At 33.4% G+C, this 21,973-nt stretch overlaps 2 protein-coding genes across 2 annotated transcripts; both read right to left on the reverse strand.

Annotated features, from left to right (window-relative positions):
• Positions 1-105: 105 nt before the first annotated feature.
• On the reverse strand, positions 106-12,665 carry LOC111697317 (uncharacterized). The gene is made up of 19 exons (XM_023467271.1): positions 12,586-12,665; positions 12,269-12,349; positions 11,573-11,658; positions 11,255-11,339; positions 10,557-10,689; positions 9,965-10,040; positions 9,512-9,667; positions 9,274-9,341; positions 8,208-8,351; positions 7,733-7,880; positions 7,090-7,201; positions 5,961-6,068; positions 5,515-5,621; positions 5,231-5,347; positions 4,379-4,504; positions 3,635-3,732; positions 2,865-3,034; positions 923-2,250; positions 106-175 (listed from the first exon to the last, which is right to left on the reverse strand). The coding sequence occupies exons 2-18, from the start codon at positions 12,328-12,330 to the stop codon at positions 2,175-2,177; spliced, it is 1,872 nt and encodes a 623-aa protein (XP_023323039.1). The 5' UTR covers positions 12,331-12,349; positions 12,586-12,665; the 3' UTR covers positions 106-175; positions 923-2,174.
• On the reverse strand, positions 12,638-21,246 carry LOC111697318 (DIS3-like exonuclease 2). The gene is made up of 13 exons (XM_023467272.1): positions 21,135-21,246; positions 20,900-20,973; positions 20,375-20,780; positions 19,848-20,076; positions 19,356-19,431; positions 18,609-18,754; positions 18,156-18,213; positions 17,833-17,946; positions 17,418-17,500; positions 16,466-16,568; positions 15,831-15,999; positions 13,507-13,651; positions 12,638-13,030 (listed from the first exon to the last, which is right to left on the reverse strand). Exons 1-13 carry the CDS (start codon positions 21,201-21,203, stop codon positions 12,891-12,893), a joined length of 1,812 nt encoding a protein of 603 aa, XP_023323040.1. The 5' UTR covers positions 21,204-21,246; the 3' UTR covers positions 12,638-12,890.
• Between the last annotated feature and the right edge of the window lie 727 nt (positions 21,247-21,973).

Raw genomic sequence — 21,973 nt, forward strand, 5'->3', positions numbered from 1 at the left:
TCGTCCCTTTACAAATTATAAATATAGCAACAAGTCAAACCAGGCCATTACGGTGAAATTGTTAATATTTCTGTTTCTGAAGACTATTTGTTAGAAATGTTGACCTTCATCAGTGTGCTCCTGAGGCCAAGGGTCTGGTTTGTACAGGGTGAACGTGTCAGCGGGTTCCCAGTCTCTAATATACAGGGTGATATATATCAGATGGATTTCAAAAATGAACATTCCACTTGGAACAGTGTGAACAATTGTTTCTTCATTTTTAGTTGCGTATTATTAAGATATACATATTCATTATTCAATCATAATTAAATGCCGATTTGATCATATTAAAACCCATAATCGTTTGCAATTTTTAAATGCAAGTTTTAAAGACAATATAAAATTTCTATATTTCTGAATAGATTGCATAAAAAATTATTTCTTGTAGCACATAAGAATTTCACTCTCCTGCATTTAACTTTGAAACTTTCTTATATTTCATGAAATTATTGGGTCTTTAGAGCAATTATGAAAAAAAATACTTTCCATCGTAAAAAAGTTTGCAGGGATCTAGAACAGGGGTGTAGATTTTCTTGAAAACACATTCCCTCTTTTGAAAATAAAGTTTTCACCAATAAGTTAATTTTGTTTGCGCAGAGCGAATATTTTTTAAATTTCACCAATAATTTATTTATGTTTGCGCAGAGCGAATATTTTATTAAGTTATTTATGTTTGCGCAGAGCGAATATTTTATTTAAAGTGTTAAAGTCGCTTAATTTGGGAAAATACAGGCTTTTTAGGTAAAAAAAAAATCAATTTTTGGGTAAAATGCATCATAAACTTCCTTTTGATGTCAAATTTTCATTTTCCCTCCATATCATTAATTTTCACAAAAATATACACCCCTGATCTAGTACCCCTGATACACCCCTGATCTAGTACCTTGACATTGTAATCCCCATGAGTGAGAGTATGAAGACTACCCAGAAACCTAAAGTCCAAAACATGAAAATATTAATGAACTAGTTCGACAGAAACCCTGTTTCCATTTTAAATCTGAAAACAAAAAAACATCTATTTTCGTATATACGTTTACAATATATCGAGTTACCCGTTACAATAATTCAAAATTACAATATTACAATAAACATACAAAAGTAAGATCATATTTTATACTTAATATAAACATAACTCAAATTGGTTTTTTTTTGTTACAATGGTAACAATATTAAAGCACGATGAGATTCCTGAAAAACTAAAGCTCTTCAGTATTGTGTAAGCTCGATAATATAAATATAAGGTGGAAGCATTTTTCTATAAGCATACATAACACATAACATAAGAAGTATAACAGAAAAATTGGCAGATTTAGGCATAGAAATGAAAGAATATTTTAACTGCATATGAAGTTTTTAATTTCTTTCTTTTGGTTCTCTGCGTCTTCAGAGGAAAATCTTTACTTTTTAGTTATTATCTTTCTCTAAATATTTCTAGTCAACACAAAGCTAAATTATTGTGGCTCAAAATTCAAAATTTCTTCATTTCTTGTTAAAAGTTAACTTATTTTGGTAAAAATATACATTTTTTCATCCTGAGAGTTTGAAATTGATTAATTCTGCTAATTTTATAAAAATAAGCGTAGTGAGTTATGTGATAGAACTATAAAAAATCCATGTAAAAGTAAATATTGGAAGACTCCATAACAGAATTATTTGATAAAATACTACAAGAATTTAAGTTTTAAGACTGGTCAGTGGTCATCAATCTATTACAGATGGAACTAATTAATTAGATTGCTTCTCGATCGATAAATATCATTTGATTGAATGTTCTGTAAGTATATTGATTGATTGATTGATAATAGTTTTCAAGAGTCTAGTGTATAAATAGAGCTATATAAAACCTACGTAAAAGAATATATTGGAAGACTTCATAGAAGAATTATTTGATAAAAAACTACAAGACTTTAAGTTTTCAAACTGTTAATCAATCTATTAAAGATGGAACTAATTAAATAGATTGCTTAAGAAGCGATAAATGTCTTTCGAGTTAATTAGTTCTGCGAGTATATTGATTGAATAATTAATCTGCAAGTATATTAATTGATTGATTGTTCTGTGAGTATATTAATTAATTAATTGTTCTGAGAGTATTTTGATTACTTGAGTAGTTTGTAATTAGATTAATTGATTGATTATTCTACGAGTAGAGGAGTGTTTTCATTGACATCTTCTTCCTGGTTAATCTCTTCCGGTTTCATTTGTTTAAAACTAAAAACAATATTTATTTCTAATTTTCAATATTATTCTTTTTAATGTAATAGCGCTTAGGACTAATTCCATTTTGATCCGGTTCAACCAATCAGCTCATTAATATTTTTGGAAAATTTTTAAATACATTTTAAAAAAAAAATCACAAATTTGAAGTCTCTTTTCCGCTTATCTTTATATGCTAAAACTTCAATGATAGATTTTTATCGACATCTCATTTTTCATTCATTGATTCTGGGATCCAACATTTTTCGCATTTAATAATCCAGGGAACCAAAATATTATAAATCCCAAGCACTGGGTATAAGGTGGATTGACAAGCGCTAATCACAACTGTACCATTTTATCATCAACAATCAGGAAGATATCGTCGTTTTTCTAGCTGAAACGTGTTAAATTCTTCTCACCTAATACTGGATAAATTCAAACTATATTTTTAAAGAAGCCACAAATTGAAACCAGTCAATTTTCAGAAAAAAATATGTTCGATATTTTTGCTTAGACAATGGTTTCATGGGTACCGTTGTGAAATATATACCAGGGCATACAACTATCTAAATGGAGTTACAGTGTCTCTAGAACTACGTCGACAGTCCCTTTAATGATTGTTTAACCTGAATATGAAGAGAACTGTTCCTATTATCTGAAGTAGAAGAGGAAGTATTGTCAGGACCAAGGGGTGGGGCAGTAGAGCTCCGCCCCACACTGGTCCTAGCATCATGGCCAACAAACTGAGGAACCTACGAGCTCCGTGAGCAAACCCTTGAACTCGTTCAGGTAACAACTAGCAATATTATCGTGATTATCATTTTTCAGTTAAAAACAATAACAAACAATATGCTGGAGACATTTTAGAATAAACTAGTTGATCAATGAATCTATACACTCTACATAGATATTTTCAGTATACCGCTATCTAGGGTCTAGATATTAATTTACCAAAATAACCAACAAAAAAATCATTATCACAATTATCATCATTAGTATAATTAGCATTATTCTTGTTTTAAATGAATCATACAGTGAATCCCATATATATCCATACATAGCAAGAGTTTTTTATAATGTCGTACTATATATTTAAGATCAAATGCCGCGGAAAAATGAGTTTAATATTAATATATCAATTGCATTCATATTTCAGGGCTATTAATTTACCTTTAATTAAAAATAAAAATAAGTTTCTTTAGAATTATCAAAAAACTTATGACGATCTATGTATTTAATATTTATGTATCTGGGATTCACTGTAAAATATCAAATAAAAAATGCGGGGATTTGCTAACAGATTTTAAGTTTCAAGTCCTTAATATTTGAAATTTATTTGCCCATTTCTTCATTCTAAAGACAAATTAAAATAAATAGGTTTTTTGTAAGACACTACCTTGGAGTATAAAGCTAAACCTATATCACTAACTGCTGGTACTCCAACTAATTCAAGGAAAACACCAACACCAAAATATTTCAAATATCCAGCATCTCCTAAAATAAATTTTGCATTTACTTTTTGGGGAAACTATTAAATATAAAAAATAAATGATTAAATAATTCAAATTATTAAAAGTTCAAATCCATTTGTAAATGTTTCATGGAATATTAGAAGGAGTAATTCTGAACAAAAATTATTTTAAAAAACGGTTTGAAGTAGACGTTTGCTAAAAATAATCAAGTTTTACTCTATGTTAAGTATTGTAGCAGTATAAATGTAAATTTGTTAAGGTTACCCTCTGCAAAGTGCGGTATTGTGGTAGTACAAATGTAATGGTTACCCTCTGTAAAGTGCGTTATTGTGGCAGTATAAATGTAAAGGTTACCCTCTGCAAAGGTGGTATTGTGGTTGTATAAATGTAAAGGTTACCCTCTTCAAAGTGTGGTATTGTGTGTTTATAAATGTAAAGGTTACCCTCTGCAAAGTGTGGTATTGTGTGTTTATAAATGTAAAGGTTACCCTCTGCAAAGTGTGGTATTGTGTGTTTATAAATGTAAAGGTTACCCTCTGCAAAGTGTGGTATTGTGGTAGTATGAATGTTAAGGTTGCAATCTGCAAAGTGTGGTATTGTGGCATTATAAATGTAAAGATTACCCTCTGCAAAGTGTGGTACTGTGGTTGTATAAATGTAAAGGTTACCCTCCGCAAAGTGTGGTATTGTGGCGGTATTCCAGGCTAGAGCAAGGTTGAGAGCAACTAGACCAACTAGTACAAGGTTTCTATCAGAAACTAACCGAGTCAAACAGCTCAACACACAGAACATTACTGAATACATGTTCAAATCATTTTCTAAGAGGGGGGTATACAACCACTAGCTACATTTTTGCATCCAAGCCGCATTTCTATTTTTTTCCGAGCCACCTAAAAATACTCATTCTTAAACTTTTTTTCTTTAACAGTTTGCTGTCAACGTTAATTGGGGGTTAATTTTCCCTATATAATTATAAAACTACAACATATATATTTCCAAGTTAATCTTAGGAGAAATTCGCTAGAAGGATGAGAATTTTAAGGTGGCTTGGAAGAATATAAGCGGATGCTGTGGCTCGGATGCTAAACTTATAAGGTTGTATTTCAAGTTAACTATTTAATATCGAAATTAAATTCAAATATTGTCTATTTCATTTCCTTAGAAAAAATGATGAAAGAATGTTTGACTGTTTGTTAGTTTGGTTTAACATGATGATAAAAAAAAATCAAAAAACACAATAAGAACGAATGTTCACTATGTAAATATATCAGTACTTTACAGAACATATTATCACGGTGGATTAGGGTAAATTTGAATTCGAACCAGACCGAAGCGACCCCTTATACCGGCCTTAGTGACGGGCGGCACATATCGGTCCGACGCTATCCTATGCTGTTTAGGCTGTTCTCGGCTATAATTTTGATGGCGAGGCCAGACTTTTTAAAGTACCTAGTCTATCATAGGCCTATTTGACATTCCTTCCTAATTAGGTTTGTTGTGTAATCTAAAATATTGTTTACCTACAAGTTGACCCCCAGCTGCAAGGAAGAAGTAGGAGTTTGCTTTATCATCAAATCCGAAATATGTATTCATGATCGGAGGCACGATAGATTCAAGGTTAGTCTGACAAAACATTGCTAAACAAACAAACTGAAAATTTTTGAAAAATTTAGCCAAAAAATCATTTATTTCCCAATAAATAATATTTTGGCGCTTTACACAAAAACTAATTGCATCAATAAATGTTTATGATTAATGTAAAAAATAAAAACAATTTTTCTAACGTGATTTTTGATGGGCTTACCGATGCATCTGATAAAAGTAAGAATGACTATTTCTGGTTTAAGAAGAGCATTCCTATAATCAGACCAGGTCAATGCTATAGAACCAGTATAGGATAAAGATCCATCCCTGCAGCACACAAAATAAGTTTTATGTTCACGAAATATATTTTAAAATCTTTTAGAAAATTATGAAAGAAAGACCTAGCAAATCTTCAACATTTCTCTACTATTTTCTAGACAAAAATTATATCTAAACCCAGCCTTTATAGAATTCATGTTTGGGACAGTGAAAATTTCAGAAAACAACAGAAACAATGTCGTTTCAATGGTCTGATAAAACATTAACTAACTACATTTCTATAGGAACAGTTCTTGATTTTAAGAGACAAAGACGACAATAATTTTAGACTGTCCTGGTTACCTCATGTTAAAAAATAAATTTTAAACATGGAAATAGGGAAATCACCTGCTTGGATACAAGGATTCTATTGTAGTATTTGTTGTGGAGTACATACTCTCCCCCATCAACCTCTCAGCCTCGTTGATAAATTTGTCAGACTTCCTCGTGTCACGTCTTAATAAATTCATTAGATACATGTTTGTTTATGTGTAGTACTGGTTGCTTATCAACTTTTACCAATATTAGATGATGCCTGAATAGAACTACCTGAGTAGGTGGAGTGGGTTCCTACCCCCATCTACTCCTAGTATCTATATATAAATTTGGCTTGTCTGTCTATCTGTTTGTCTGTTTGTTTGTTTGTTTGTTTGTATCCAATAAACGTCAAAACGGCTGAACCGATCGGGCCCAAATTTTTTGTGGGACATCTAGGGACTCCAGGGAAGTTTTATGAATCATCAAAATTTCAAATATTTGTCTCCATCAAAATTCGATCGTCATTAAATTTTTAAAAATTTTGAAAATCCGCGAAATTTTTTGTGAAAATCCGCGAATTATTTTTGTTTTGTTTTACGATGTACACAAAGAGAACATGTTCACAATTAATTTAGAAGATGGGCGCGAAGCGCTTTCTAAGGCTAGAAAGAAGGGCGCGAAGCGCCTTGAATTTCTAGTTACCTAAATAACTACCTGAGTAGGTGGAGTGGGTTTCTATTGTACTCCCATCTACTCCAAGAATAACCTATAGAATTACCTGAGTAGGTGAAGTGGGTTAATATTGTACCTACATCTACTCCAAGTACTACCTATAGAACTACCTCAGTAAGTGGAGTGGGTTCTTGTTGTACCCCCATCTACTCCGAGTAAAACCTTCATAACTACCTGAGTAGCTTAAGTGGGTTTCTATTGTAATCCCATCTACTCCGGTACTACCTATAGAACTACCTGAGTAGACAGATTGAGTTTCTATTGTACTTCCATCTACTCCAAGTATTACCTATATAGCTACCTGAATAGACGGATTGAGTTTCTATTGTACTCCCATCAACTCCGAAAACTCCCTATATACATATAACTACCTGAGTAGATGGAGTTGGTTCCTATTCTGCTCCAATCTACTCCAAGAACTACCTGAGTAGGTGGAGTGGGTTCCTATTATACTCCCATCTACTCCAAGAACTCCCAATAAAACTACCTGAGTAGGTGGAGTGGATTTCTATTGTACTCCCATCTACTCCCATTACTATCAAGAGAACCGTATGATGTTATACTGTTCCTGTGTCCTAGTAAATCCCGGGTCAGAAAACCTAATAAAAAGCACAAACAGCTAAGTTCCATATGTTAATTATTGTTCAATTAAAACATATGCTCATCAATCAATCAACCAAAATCATAAAGGGAACCCAATCTGGAACCCAAGGACCGTCTTCAAGTTCTTAAATTGGGTTCATAAAGGCACCAACTTAATAGGGGAAAAAATGAGAAATGCTGTTTTTTCTCAATTTTTAGAAGTAAATGTCACATTAAACTCGTAATTCTGCATACTTACAATATGTAAAATGTACAAAATAATAAAGATAAGGTTGATGGTTATTAAATATTTTGTGGACTAAAAATCCATCTCAATCCAGTTAATTAAAATCATTCTATTTACTAATGCATAAAGCTGCTTAGAATGTAGGTTACAAAATTCAAGGCGGCGCACCTGCGCGTTAACCTGGCGGGTCGGTACGAGAAAATATTATAATGGAAATGCGCATCCCCCGTACCGCCCTACCCAGTTAAAAAGGCAGGAGCACCGCCTGGTATTTTGTAACATACCTCTTTATCTCTAGTACCTGATATTCTTCTGTTTGGAAGGTTGGGTGGGAGTATTGATGAAGTATACCGGGTTCTTGTTGAAGGACTTGATCCAGAGGCAGGATGAGTTCTACTGCAGGGACTAGCGCCCTGTATATACTGAGATCCATATCTTATCTCATCAACCTAGAGAAATCAAATCACAAATCATATATCTTATAACGTTTTAATCATTTTACGAAAAGATTGGGACCTTAATACAAATCAATGAATGAATGAATGAATGAATGAATGAATGAATGAAGGGATGAAAGGATGAATGAATGAATGAATGAATCAATCAACCAACCAATGAATGAATGAATCAATCAAACAATAAACCAATAAGAACAGGATAACTGGAAGGCCCGGGAGCAGCCTGGGGGATGGCTGGAGACCGGGGAGATCTTTGCTTTGCAGAAAAAGATTGATATTTCTTGAGTCAAGTAACCAACCGATCAATACTGTCCTAACCTTCTCTTTAAACTCACAGTCCTTGAATGAGGTGAGAACAATCTCGATCTCTTGAAGATCAGATCCTTCAGAGGTAGTAGTGGTATCGTTCTCTACTAGATACTCAGGATCCTCATCCTCGGCCTCCCCGGACTCAAGAATATCCTGATTACAAGGGGAAAAGTAGACACTAGTCTTTCAAACCTATTTAAGATTTCGAAGATGTTACTGTTTATATACGCGGATTTCCCAAAAAATTGAAATCCCCGTATTTAGTTCATTTTGAACATTTTCTGGTGAGAATAAAAATGTCAACGACAATCAGTTCTTTGTTTAGTTTTAGGGGGATCAAAGCTGGGAACTTTAGAATGGGATACCATTAATGCCAACTCCTTAATCCGAATATCCACCGTGGAAACTTTTAAGTTTAGTCCTTAATCCACTCTTTTTATCTCTCTACGGATATCCGTACATTGTTTTCTCCAATGAGAGTGCAGGAATATAGATTATAAATTGTATTGACAAATGACAGCCTTGAAAATAAATTCTATCCCATGAGAGAAATCCGCAATTTCTAACAAATAAAGAATATGTTGTCGGCCATTTTGTAAATTACTCGGTGAAGAAAAATATTTGATAATACGTTTGAGATTCTTTTTTAACATATTTTAACTAATGTATTGATAAATAAATGGGTGAAAAATTAAGTGAAGGCCCTTCTAGTCAAAAAAACGAACAAATCTGGCATTCCTAGAATCAAATTTGTTGATCTTTAATCTCGAGATTATGTAAGTCTCGAGATTATCAAAAAGAGTGGATTAAGCATTAATCTCCATATCCACCATTCTAAAGCTCAGAGTGATGATTGATGAGAGTTTAGATATCTTTAAGGAAAAGTATAAAACCCTTGAAGGTTTTCTGTTTATAATATATTTCTTTATCTTTTTTACAAGGGATTTCATGAAGTCATGTTTATAATCCTGACAAATAAATCTGATTATATCTGATGTAAGAGAATGGGGGGGGGGGGGCTCAAAATAAATTACGAGAATAAACAAAGAAGTTAGTTGTTTTTATGTTTCCCTCCCTGTAGAGTCTCGTTAGTATATCCTAGATCCAGCTGATTCGTTAACATCTCCTCACACTTTAATTCAACTGTAAACAAACATTTTAAAGTAAGTAACCTTCCTTTTTTTTCAGAATTAGGGGAAATATTCCCACAGCCTCTATTTCTGGAGGTTCTAAATATTTCCTCCTGAAACAATTAATTTTGTATTTCTTTGTCATATTTAAAAAATTAATTGTTTACAAAAAAAAATTCTCACCTAATTCCACGTAGACAAGGAGAACCAAGAAAGTGAACAAGGACCAGAGGCAAAGCATGATCAGACCTGGAGCATTCAACTTGTTCAACGTGAGGTAGGGGGTCTCCACGTTAATCCACCTAACTATCAGGTTCAGGGAGGGACCCAACAACATACCTATAGACCAATAAAAATAATGACAAAAAAAAACAATATCAATAAAAACAATACCAATAACAACAATAAAGCACCATTTGAAACATAAGACTAATTATAACAAATTAGCAATCACAATATTAAAAATGACCATAACAAAAAAATAATAGAAACATAAGAATAACTTTATCAAATTAACAATGACAACAATAACGATATCCATAAATAGTGAACATGCGTAAGAAAATCATGACAAGAATCAAGATAAGTAATTGATGAAAGACCAATCAAAAAATTAAATTAAATAATAAATCTAACCTATGTGTGAAGCAATGTTGAATAATAGGAGGACAGGTGTTCTCTCCTCTCTACTGGTAGATTTACAAATATCCGCCTGAACAATTCATTATTAAAGGGAATGAAATTTCAAGTTACCCTCCATGAAAAAATTTCAATGCCAGATTGAATACAGTACCCTTGAATAAATAACGTGGAAGATTGTGTCATTGATCTAGCTTAAAGTCTGTTTATTTCTGATAATTTCTCTAGGTTTTCCTGCAGTATGGAAATGCACAAGTAATTTTTATGGAGACCACAATTGAAAATAATTAGTTTTCAACATTATGTACATTGATAACTGATTTATATTTGATCAGAAAAAGACAAGACAAATTGTTATTTGGCGGATTTTTTTGTTTAAATTCGTGCATTTACTAAAATAGTGAATTTCGACATTTATTTCCGGACAAATTCTTATCTTCAACAAATCCATACCCTTCCGTTGGTCATTGGAATGCAATACAAAATTTGAGATCTATTGGTTCAGCCGTTTTGACGTTTATTGATTATAGACAAGAAAAGAATGTAATTAGATATAAAAATGTATTATTATTTAAATATCTTAACTAACCAGAAATACGACAGCAATGCTCTTCCCGCAGCCGGAGACGAGCCTGCTAACAAGTATAAGGTAGTGTGAGGTTGAGAAAATGTAGAGGATTGAACCAGCAACCTGGAATCCATTCAACAACAACAACAGTGGTCTAACAACAACAATCAAAATTTTCGGAATTGAACACACTGAAAAGAAACGATTTAAATAAGTACAGGGTTAACCATAAGACATAAGACTAAAAATGATTTAAAACTCTTAAATATGACCATCCCAAGGTTAAATCAAGTAATCTGTCTTGAATAAAGTTTTTAATTTATTAATTATTATATTATATTATATTATATTATTATAATTTAATTAACTATTTAGTTTTTTTGAATATAAGAATTTCGACAGTAAAAAACCCGTACAGTCGTTTTTGAAGTCTCATTCTTTGTTGGTTACTTTCTATCTTTTAAATAAACCGAAATTGACAAAGTTAAAAAAAGTATAACATACATCTAAGAAAATGTACAATCTACGGTTGCGGGTTTTCCAGAAAACGGATAGCAGATTTCTCCGCGAGTCGCAACAAAACATAAAATGGCCCTGCTCAAGAAAATGAAAAGTTTAGAAGCAACACACAGAATCCTTGGAACTTTTACAATAGTATTGAAACCCCATTTACCGGATAATTTTTTGAAATCCTTCGAAATAAAAGATTGTAATGTTGCCTAGTTTTGCTTGTAAAATCCACCAACCAACCAGCGATTAAACCACATATTATATCTGTTGCTGTCATAGCAGATATTGCCAATCCTAAAAGCAAAAAACAATAAAAAAGCCTAAAACTTACAACCCGAAATTAAACAACAACAAAAAAGCATAAGCATAAATTGTAGATAAAAAATGTTAGAAAATGTTGGGTTTCGTTATTTACTCTTTCAGTTAAAACACTTTTTATTTCTTGGTTAAAAGGATTCCCATCGAAATATTATAAAATATAATTCATAATTAAAAATTGCTAGAATGTTTGATAAAAATCCTATTACCTAACCAATAAGTTTGGGAATGGTGAACACCTACGGACTGTAAATACTCCCACAGAGTTGGGAATACAATAGCATATTCAATCCCACTAGGCAGACACAGATAAATTAACTTTTATTCAGTTTCAGTAGAAAATATCATTATAAGCAAATTTCCTCAATTTAACAGAAAAAAGAGTTTGAAGAGGGTGTGAAACTATCCGCTATTTTTTTTGGGGGGGGGAAGAAACTAATTCTTCATAATATTTTATGTCTTTGAGGGAGAATAAACTTAAAATAGAAAAAAAGACAGATTGTAAAAATTCAGCGGAAGAAAGGTGCCCCCCCCCCCGGAATAAAAATCATGCGGTGTCCTTTTCAGAATGACCCGGAATGGATATACAATTGATCAGACGACTTAACAATCTAATTTTACAAAGATGATTGATGAAACGATATTCACATAATAGCCCTAGTCCTGCCATTTCCAAATTGTGGTCTGCCTTTTTTGAGCATTGAAAATTGCCAGATATACATGTAAGAACGCCTGATTAGCTGTCAACTAATTCCGAGTCTTTCTGGTTATGACTGCAGAAACCAGCAGCGAAAGTAAACTAATCTAGCCATAAATACGGATCATCAGTTTTTTTGCCATCACACACTTAAAGCCAGGTTCAACTTGATTGGGAAGCAGCAACAATTATTATTTTATTTATCTGCCTGATGAGCATGAAAAGATGAATAACTGCTTGACTAAGCCGAATTCTGGATCGGACCTCCATCCTCACCACTCACCTCTACCTAGAGGTCAATCTTTAAGATACATTGGTCAAGACAAAAAATTGGACTAAAAATCATTCGGTTTATAATTTTAATAGTTATTTTTTAGGATAGATCAAAGAAATATATACATAGATCAATTCAACAAGATAAAAAATGAGTTTACTATGGTTATACAAAAATTTGAAAACTGTACTATATGTATGTATGGCTTAATACCATTAAATCACACAAAAGAGCTAACAAATTTGACATTCCTAAATCTGAATAAGAACAGTATCAAGGATTAATTATTGCTCTCGCATTTCATCTGAAAAAATACAAATTTTGATTTTATCACAGATGAAGGTTAGACTAAACATATTCATTCATGAAACTTAAAAAAAAATATGAAATCCACTAATTCAAGTGAAGAATATCGCCAAATTTTGCATGAAAAAAGAAATACAATAGCAAGTATTTTATATTTATAACATAAGAAATCATTTAAACTAAAATTCAAAGTTCATAAGAAATTTTGTCAAAAATCGTGCAAAATAACAATTAATTAAATAATTAAAAACTAATCGATGTTCACCACTTCATTAGAATCTTCTGTAAACTCAATGACCGCCAGATACTCGAAAGCTTTCTCAGCTTTCCTCAAAGAGAGTTCAACGCGGGAAAATGTTGTCAGTGTTTGCTTGCTCCCGTTCTTCCACTCTACAATAAAAAAGATTAGAAGACGACTTTTAAATCAAACAATGTTTCCACTTTCAATCTACATGTTCAGAATTATATAGAAATGTCATTTACCCTAAAAAACATTTTTTTAATTGTAATAAGAGTCTACTTTTTGAAGTAAAAAAAAAGTTGTAACAATAATATTCGAGATCAATGGGAGCTTAATGATCATTACAAAAAAGATAAATGATCAAATAGTGCCGATAAATAAAATCAAAATTACCAACGACTTGGACCAAATTTAATTAATAATAAAAACATTGAATATTTCCGAGAAAAAGATATATAAATGGATGTAGAGAATTTTTCCGCTAACTAAATCGTTATCATAAATAAAAAATAGCCAGTTGAAATTCTTTTTTTTTAGTGGTCAAGATCAAATGAATGATCAAATAAAACTGATCCTAAGGCCAAAGCACTTCTTTCATGAGTATGAAAATATAGATCTGGTTTACCTAGGTCCAAGTAGTTGATCGCATTAATCCTGCGTGTCTTGAAGCTCTTTATCTCCATCCTGTCCATGTACACTCTCTTGACTACACCCAGGTTGACCAGGAGTACATCTACAGCATGGTCTAGTATCCCTACTACACATCCAACCTAACAAAATATTATATTGTATAAATAATACATTTTGAAAAATGTATTGTGGCAGAATTTCTTCTGGAAAGTTTTTGAGGTTTAAATCTTTCACTTTGTTGAAATAATCTCTGGACTGTTTAGCAGACTGCCCCATCTGTTGATCAAACGAAACCCTTTGCTTTTTTATAAAGCATTCTTCTTTTTACAGGCTCTTATTTACAACTTTCAGCCTTCTCAGGGTTAATTACTAGAATGACCATTCTCAGTAGCGTACAAGGGGTGGGGGTGCGCGGCCCCCCATGAGAGGCTGAGGCGGGCACCCATGGGGAGAGACTCTTTTAATATTACATCTGCTTGCATTTCCCTTCCTTAGGCCAGGCACAGTGGCGTACCTGGGGGGGCAGTAGTCCTCTTGCCCCCCTGGGAGTTCCAGAGGGGGGCCTTCCCCCCCTAAAAATACAAAATTAAAAGGAAACTAAGTTTGAAAAGTAACACCTGACAATGACAAAGACTAAGGAATTGTCTAAATTCACTGTTAATACAAGGAGAGAAAAGTTTTAGCCTTCTAAAGAGAATACTTTATTACACAAGATGTACTATGACAGAGAGCAGACTTAACGATCTTGCACTTATAGCCTTACACCCTACAAGGCTGTCTGAGCTCTCTACTGAGAAAATCATTGAAATGTTTGTGCAAGCAAATCCCAGAAAATTGAAGCTTAAAAGAGTTGGTGAATACATAGATTGAAAATGTAATTTTTAATGATGCTGTGATTATTGATTTAGCTAGCTGTGATGGAGTTAAGTGATAAATTTATAAAGTTAAAAGTTAGTTTTTCAAGCAAAGGAATAATTTTTAGACTCTATAGGTTAGTAACACCCAAAAATGTAGCCTTTTTGGAGTATTTTTATGGTGAAAAAAACAATTCCGGGGGGGGGGAAACAGCCAGGGGGGCCAAAAAAAATTTAAAAAAGGTATCAATATTTTTTCAAAACAGGAGTTTTTAAGGGGGGGGGCACATGTTTGCCAAAGGGAGGGACGCGCAAGGGGGGTGCCCCCCTAAACAAAAGCCCTCGTACGCCCCTGAGTCCATGCGGTAAGTTTATTCAATTAAAATTCAATCGCGTTTATTGGTCTATCATTCAACCATTCTATCTTTACCTGCTTTGGCTGCAGCAAGTTTAACAGGATCCAGTCTGCGAGCTTTAGCAAAAATCGGCGGGCCAGGGTTGGTGAGAATGTGATGACGAACCTTATGACGTTGTGGAGAGGCAGTGAAACCATCGGATTGAAGAACGTCAGGAAATTCCTCAAGGAGCTCTGACACGCAATATCAATATTTTTTTACAGGAGTTTTTAAGGGGGGGGGCACATTGTTGCCAAAGGGAGGGACGCGCGCAAATTGTGCCCCCCTAAACAAATGCCCTCGTACGCCCCTGAGTCCATTCTATAGATTCTTGTTTTTTCAGTTTTAATAAAATTAATATATTGAGCCTGGTTTAAATATGGGGTTTCCTGATGTGAAGTTTTGTTATTATTATTATTATTATTATCAGCAGACAATCCATCAGATAAATATAATTCGTGGATATTCAGAAAAAATAAACAACTTTCGTATTCAATGAAAGAGAAACAACATTTATAATATGAAATAAAGTTCTGGATTTGGAAGTTAAATCAAGTTGAATCGCTTAAAAACAAATTGTACCAAAACTTCTTTTCATTATTGCACATTGCACAACCTGATGTGAATATTTTAATTCTTTATGACTGTATTAGAGCTGAAAACTCTTGTATTGGATACCCGTCAACTGATTTCTAAATCTCTGTATCCACTGTGAACACTTTTGATTTAATGCTTTATCCCCTCTTTTGGATTTCCCTGCTGGATTGCAACCACTGAGAGAATTGTCTCATTGATTGTGCGCGCAAAATAAAAAAAATTCGGCTTCTGATTGGCTGTTCGAATTCTGCAATCAACATTCTGATTGGTTTAATTATTTACACATTCCAGGACACAAACTAAAGACAAAAATAATCTTGAGGTTATAAAAAGGGAGATTATTGATTTCGATATCCACAATTCTAAAGTTTTCAGCTCAGATTTAATTTCGATTAGAATGACAGTCGACAAAATGTCCGGGGGACTGTTAGTTCCTTTAACATGAATTATCTGATAAACTAAATGTTGCAGACCTGTGAGATGGGACCACACTCTGCTACAAATAGTCCTAGAAAGAGTTCTGCACTCTGTTCTCCAGCTCGCTTAGCGGCCAACCTCTTGTCGTTACAGAGGTTACACTGCATCTGGGTGGTGGAACTGTCCCAGCTCGGTGTTGTTCCGCGTACAGCGTGGTCCAATAGCCTACAGTACAATACATGAAGCTGTTTATGATACGGAAATCGGATTAAGATATTTTGACATAATATAGTAAAATATTATTATCATTATTCAAAAGACAACCTATCATTCAGTGACATAGGGATCTATATGCTATGTCCATTACAAAGGGCGACCTGCAATGTCTTGAATCTAATATATATATATCTATATATATATATATAGATTAAATACTTGGGAACCCAGGATTTTACCTACCAACTAAGTCAACCAACTCTACTTAGAAGTTTTAAACTAAGCTAAAAACATTAACGTGGTTTTATAAAGTTTCCCAATCAAAATTTAAGGCAAATCAGTCCAGGGTTTCCTGAGTTAGAATCGGAAATTCAAACAAACAGAGATTACAACTTTATATATATATATATATATGTGGACCAGGATATCTGGATATCTTCTAATAGGAGAAGTAAAGTGAGTATTTTATATATACCTGTGGACCAGGATATCTGGATATCTTCTAATAGGAGAAGTAAAGTGAGTATAGTAAGGAACATTAAGCGCATAATGATGAAAGTCCGGTTCATCAATTGTTCCTGAACAAATAATGAAATAAATGAAGATTTTTTTTGCTATGTTCTAGAGGAATGGGTTTAGCTGTTGCTTAAAAACAGCTAGGAAGAAGAGGGCTAAGCAAGAACCTCCAATAATATGAAGTGTACTCAAAGATAGTATATATAAAAATGCGCTGGCAGGTAGAAACCTTCTGCATATATTGCTTGTTGCAGACAACTCATATTTGTACCTCTCGACGAAAAATTGAAACAAGAGACATCTATAGCAAATTATTTTCTATTTTCCTTCCCCCTCCTCCTGCCATTTGTAGGAAATACGCATTTTGCGTAATTTTAACATACAATAAGCGTATAATTAAAGTGTTGCGTTCTGAGTCTGGTTGACCAATAAAACTTAATTTGTAGGTAACACAAACAAACAGTACGCGTATTGCATATACATGACTATTGTTTATGCTGTGGTCAGTTGTACATTGTAAAAGAGGACAAACAGAAATATTGAAAAACATTTGGAAAGTATTTTAAAGTTGTTAAATCAGTGCCATTAGGTACAATATAACTTGGTGTTATCAAGCATATACAAAGTGGTAAATCAGCAAGTCTCCAGAGAATAAGTTGCAAATTCGTACGACAGAGATGGTGCTGCTTAAAATATTTCATAAGACCTCAAAATTAAATTACTTTCTTGTATTAATATTATATGATCCTTGAGTAGATCACATAATGTCATTGAAGGTTCTTGGGGCCAAGAAAGGTTTTTAGACAAGTAATGTGAGTATGCGGCAGCCGTTTATGTCATTGTTGCGATTTTTAAACTTGCCGCCGATATATTTATGAAAGGGTCAAGAATTCTCCAAAAGGGTAATTTACCTGTGCAAAAGTATTTGGCAAGTTCCATGGGTTTCGAGATCAAACACGTGACAACAGCAGCTTTCAACGGGCAATCATCAACCCTGAAATAAAGTTTGTTTAAGGTACTGAAGATGTAATTTCAGGGGATTACTTTTTTCGAGCGGCATAAATAATTCACAACGGTACCTTTAAAAGCTTTTCCTGATCAAGAATCAACGAGATTTCTTTAAAAATTTGTCATTCTTATTTGAGGTCTCATAAAATGCTGAAGAAAAATTTATAAAAGCTGCCAGAATTAAATCGACAGAAAAACAACGATACCTTCCACATCATTGATAATAAAAAGTTTTAAAGGGTAGGGTACCAATGTTAATCGGGCATGTCTTTCTTTAAAATGTGGTTATATTAAGCTAAAATAAAATTAAGAACCAACCTTGCTATACTAGCTCCGAGCTGCGCAGCTGAACTTGAAACAATATCAACTCCTAATCCCTTCATCATCTCTAGAGTCTTCTGCAGCATTTCCTTCTTCGGGGGAGGATGTCGTCTTCAAACAAAATTTATGAACACTCGAAACCAACATCTTTGTATATGTGAAACGACAATGCTTGAACTATAAAGCAATGTGCACAAAAAAGCTTCAAAATATAGAATTTAAAGTTCAGGGTTATACTCACAAATCTGGCTATATAGTTCCCCCCTGAGAACGCCTCTGTCAAAGTTAAAGAATTTTAAAATACCAAATAAAGTTATTACCTCAAGACTGAAAGTTCGGGGAAACTAGAGAATATCTTCCGAGCGACAGCCATGTTTGCTGAACAACAAAATAATGGTCAATCAAACAAAATCAAATAATAATAAATAATAATAATAATAAGCTTACTACATGGGACTGAAAATCTATTTGTAAAATGTCAATTCCGATTGAAAACGGTATCCTTTGAAATTTTCTCTGGTAACAATGAGATATTGTCGTTCTTCCATCTTCAAAAGTATTTTTAGATAGACAAGTTGAAGACAAGGATAATTTTTTTCCATACAAAGCACTAAAGGGCAGCACTGTGATTCCAAAAGTCATTTTTTTCAAACGAAGTATTCTAGGGTACCACTGTGATTCGGGTAAGACCAGCTTCAAATAAAGATTACCTATATTTAAGAAGAATTTTTAATATCAAAATACAAAAGTATTTGTTAAATATAAAAATTAACCTAGCAGCATGAACTCCTCGATGAGTTTGTTTGAGTGTCTGTGCTCATGGAGCCTGAATCCATCGGGTAGTCCTGTCTCAGGGTTCAGGCTGAAGCAGAGCTTAGGTTGGTTCAACTTCAAGTATCCATTCTTCTCACGACGTTTCCTAAATCAGGGGAAATTGTAAACTACTCAAGATCTCGACATTCTTTGAAATTTTAAGATTTCTTCCAAAAGACAGTGTGAATATAAACTGCGGACTAGGAGGTCGAATATAAAAATTAAGTCATGGTTGGCCAATAAATATAAAATAACATATGTGAACTTAGCTGAAACTTTAGAATGGTGGATATCGAGATAAATGCCTTATCCTCTCTTTTTGCTAATCTCAAGACTAATTTAGTCTTTAGATTGATTTCTAAAGATTAGAGAACTCTTCAACTTTTGAAAAACCGGTTTTTAATTTTCCCGCATTTGTGGTGTCATAGCAATTGGACTAATGGTCGATTGAACGAACGAAAGTTTTGGATTAATGTTTATTAAGACTAACGTTCAAAAGGACTATAGTCTTAAAATGGGATAAATAAGTTTTTTATTACGTTCATATCAACATTTATGTTTGTTAAAATGCTCTAAAAAAGCCGGCTTGTGAACAGGTGACTTAAGTTCAATCGAATATTAGTCTCACTGTAAATTAAAAATAAGATGGTATTTTTATGTAATGTATTTACTGTTAGAATTGTTAGGATTAAAATGGTTTTACGAACCTAATTTTAACCGCTAGTTTCTGCAGCATATTCACTTTCTCAGAAATAACACCGCTGGTATAACGAGGATCAATGCCTAAATAAGAAAAATATAATTAAAATTTCTTATATATTATTTAGTTCTAAATTGGGATTTTTCTGGACTTGTATAAGGCTAATAGAACAATGTGTTCACTGTTCAGAAAATACATGATTTTTTTGCGTATTCTCTTTGTATAATTATAAAGCTTGGAGATTATCCACATGATAAAGGTCGCTTTACTCTATATATTTTCTTAGAAAAATCATCCAATCCCCTCTTTAAAATAATTTTTTACTACATTATATTGAGTAACATAATTGATTGATTGAATGCAAAAATAAACTTGAGGTTTTAGTATCAAAAGAAAGAGAAAAACTTAAAATTTTTACTCTTTTGCCCCCCCCCCATGATTTAAAATCATCTTACCGAGCTCCCATGGAGAAGTAATTATAAAAAATGCCCCTGCTTACTTGGAAGTTCCTCTGTAGTCCAATCCTTTCTTTCTGGACAATCAATCATAGATTGCGCATGCTCGTACGCAAGTTTGACGCAGCTACGAATTACCGTTCGTCCGAACCATTCAGATTGGATTTCTCCGTCCTCGTTAATCGTCCACTCTACCGTGTAGGTCAGCCTGTCCTCTCCGGGGTTAAGGGAGCAGAGGTTTTCACACAAAGGTCGGGGTAGCATAGGCACCACCTAAAAATATCAATAAATAATTGAATAAAGTATTTTTTTTTAAAACCAGGTATCCATCATTACATTGAACTCGGCCAAGCCTTCGTCAAACATGACTGGTAAATAACGCAAATTAATTTACCAATATTTCAAAGACACATATCTAGTATGATCAATAAGGATTTAAAAGTCAAGCATTACAAAATGCCAGAGGTGTTATTTCTAAATAATGTTCAAAATTCTAAAAACAGTCAATTTTAAGGACATTTCATAATATATTAAAATTAAAGTAATCAATCATGTACTACCGAGTACCGACCTTTTGTACAAGATATGTGCTTGTTGTGCGACTAGCTGCTGCACCGTCCAAATCCGTTCCTTCGCGTACAAAATACGCAACATCTGCAATATGTACGCCGACACGATAATTCCCGTCCTTTTCCTGCGTCACTGACAATGCGTCATCCAGATCCCTAGCAGTCAGAGGATCAATCGTAAATACGCATTCGTTCCTAAAATCCCGTCTAAGTTGTATCTCAGAGTCCGGTATAGACCAGTTCTTATGATTCTCCGGGAGGTCATTGAGTACAGATTCCGGGAACTCTTCGTACTCAAGATTGTACTCCAGAAGAAGACCCTCGGTCCGGGCGTTGATATCACTGTCGAGCCCCAAACTCCGGATAATTGAACCCGTTGCTGAGTTAGTGGTCTCCCAGGTTTCCAGTCTAAAAATGTTTTGGCATAAAAAAGGGGTCATTTCAGCGATTTCAAAATCTGAAAGTGCTAATATTTATTTACAACAGATTAACTAGATTAATTTTTTAATTAAAAATATAAGGTTTACCTTGCGATGAAGAGCGTATTTTCGAAATCTTTTGGTCGCTGGAGAAAGTTGGGTGGACACTGACTTATTGGAACCTAAATATTATTAATTTTTGATTAAAGCTAAAATGTGGGTTAACACACAAGGATATACTAGTAAGGACGACGATAATCTAAAATAAGCGAATATATATAAACTCACATTTGTGTTGCAATTACTTAAGTTTTGGGTTGTTTCTTGGACATGGACAAGTTACCTTCATTCTCGGAACTCTTGAATCTGTCGGAGCAAAGAGAGCAACCTCGGTATTTCTGTCAGCCATCATCTTTATATGGCCTGGGAGCAAGTTCTGTCAATTTAATCAATCAAATTAATCAATTTAATGAATTAATCAACCAACCAATCAATCAATCGATCAATCAAATTAATCAATTACTCAATCAATTACTTAATCAATTAATCAATATCGATCTATAAATAAATCAACTAACCATTGAACTCAACTTAACATGAAGATTTAAGATATTGGAAAAGAGGAGATAAGGAAAAATGTTATAATTTCAAAAATAAAAATTAATGTCTTAAATATATTTTTTAATGGAATTTTTCCTTGATTGTTTACTTTCCATTTGCTTGAGAGGTCCCCGGACCCCCTAAGGCAAATCAGTCCAGGGTTTCCTGAGTTAGAATCGGAAATTCAAACAAACAGAGATTACAACTTTATATATATATATATATATGTGGACCAGGATATCTGGATATCTTCTAATAGGAGAAGTAAAGTAAGTAAATTATACAGGGTGTCACACATCAAATTAGACCGCGTCAATGGGTCTAAATTACGGTTTGGGGGACAAATCAGAAAATTTAAGAAGAATGAATCATTTTGAAAAATTTAATAAGGCTAATAGAATTTTTTTTGCAGAAAAGGCTAGATTTTTCGAGTATTATGTGCGTATTTAGGTGTTAAAGATTAGAGATAATCTAATATGATATGGGACGCTCTGTATATACCTGCGGACCAGGATATCTGGATATCTTCTAATAGGAGAAGTTAAGTAAGTACAAAGGATATATACCTGTGGACCAGAATGT

This window comes from Eurytemora carolleeae, unplaced genomic scaffold (genome assembly GCF_000591075.1).
Source record: "Eurytemora carolleeae unplaced genomic scaffold, Eaff_2.0 scaffold75, whole genome shotgun sequence".
Classification (NCBI taxonomy): Eukaryota; Metazoa; Arthropoda; class Copepoda; order Calanoida; family Temoridae; genus Eurytemora; species Eurytemora carolleeae.

Bases quoted from the DNA above. Each gene is read 5' to 3' on its own strand.
- LOC111697317 (XM_023467271.1), bottom strand. From the start codon at position 12,330: ATGGAGGTCCGATCCAGAATTCGGCTTAGTCAAGCAGTTATTCATCTT. The intron at 10,041-10,556 runs GTTAGTTAAGAT...TGAATTGTTCAG, and splicing joins GCATTGCTGTCGTATTTCTG to GCGGATATTTGTAAATCTAC. The intron at 6,069-7,089 runs GTAGTTTTATTG...GAATTTATTAAG, and splicing joins AATCCACTCCACCTACTCAG to ACGTGACACGAGGAAGTCTG.
- LOC111697318 (XM_023467272.1), bottom strand. From the start codon at position 21,203: ATGATGGCTGACAGAAATACCGAGGTTGCTCTCTTTGCTCCGACAGAT. The intron at 19,432-19,847 runs GTAAGCAGGGGC...TTTCTTATTTAG, and splicing joins GACTACAGAGGAACTTCCAA to GCATTGATCCTCGTTATACC. The intron at 17,501-17,832 runs GTTGGTTCTTAA...ACTTTATTTCAG, and splicing joins CTCGGAGCTAGTATAGCAAG to GGTTGATGATTGCCCGTTGA.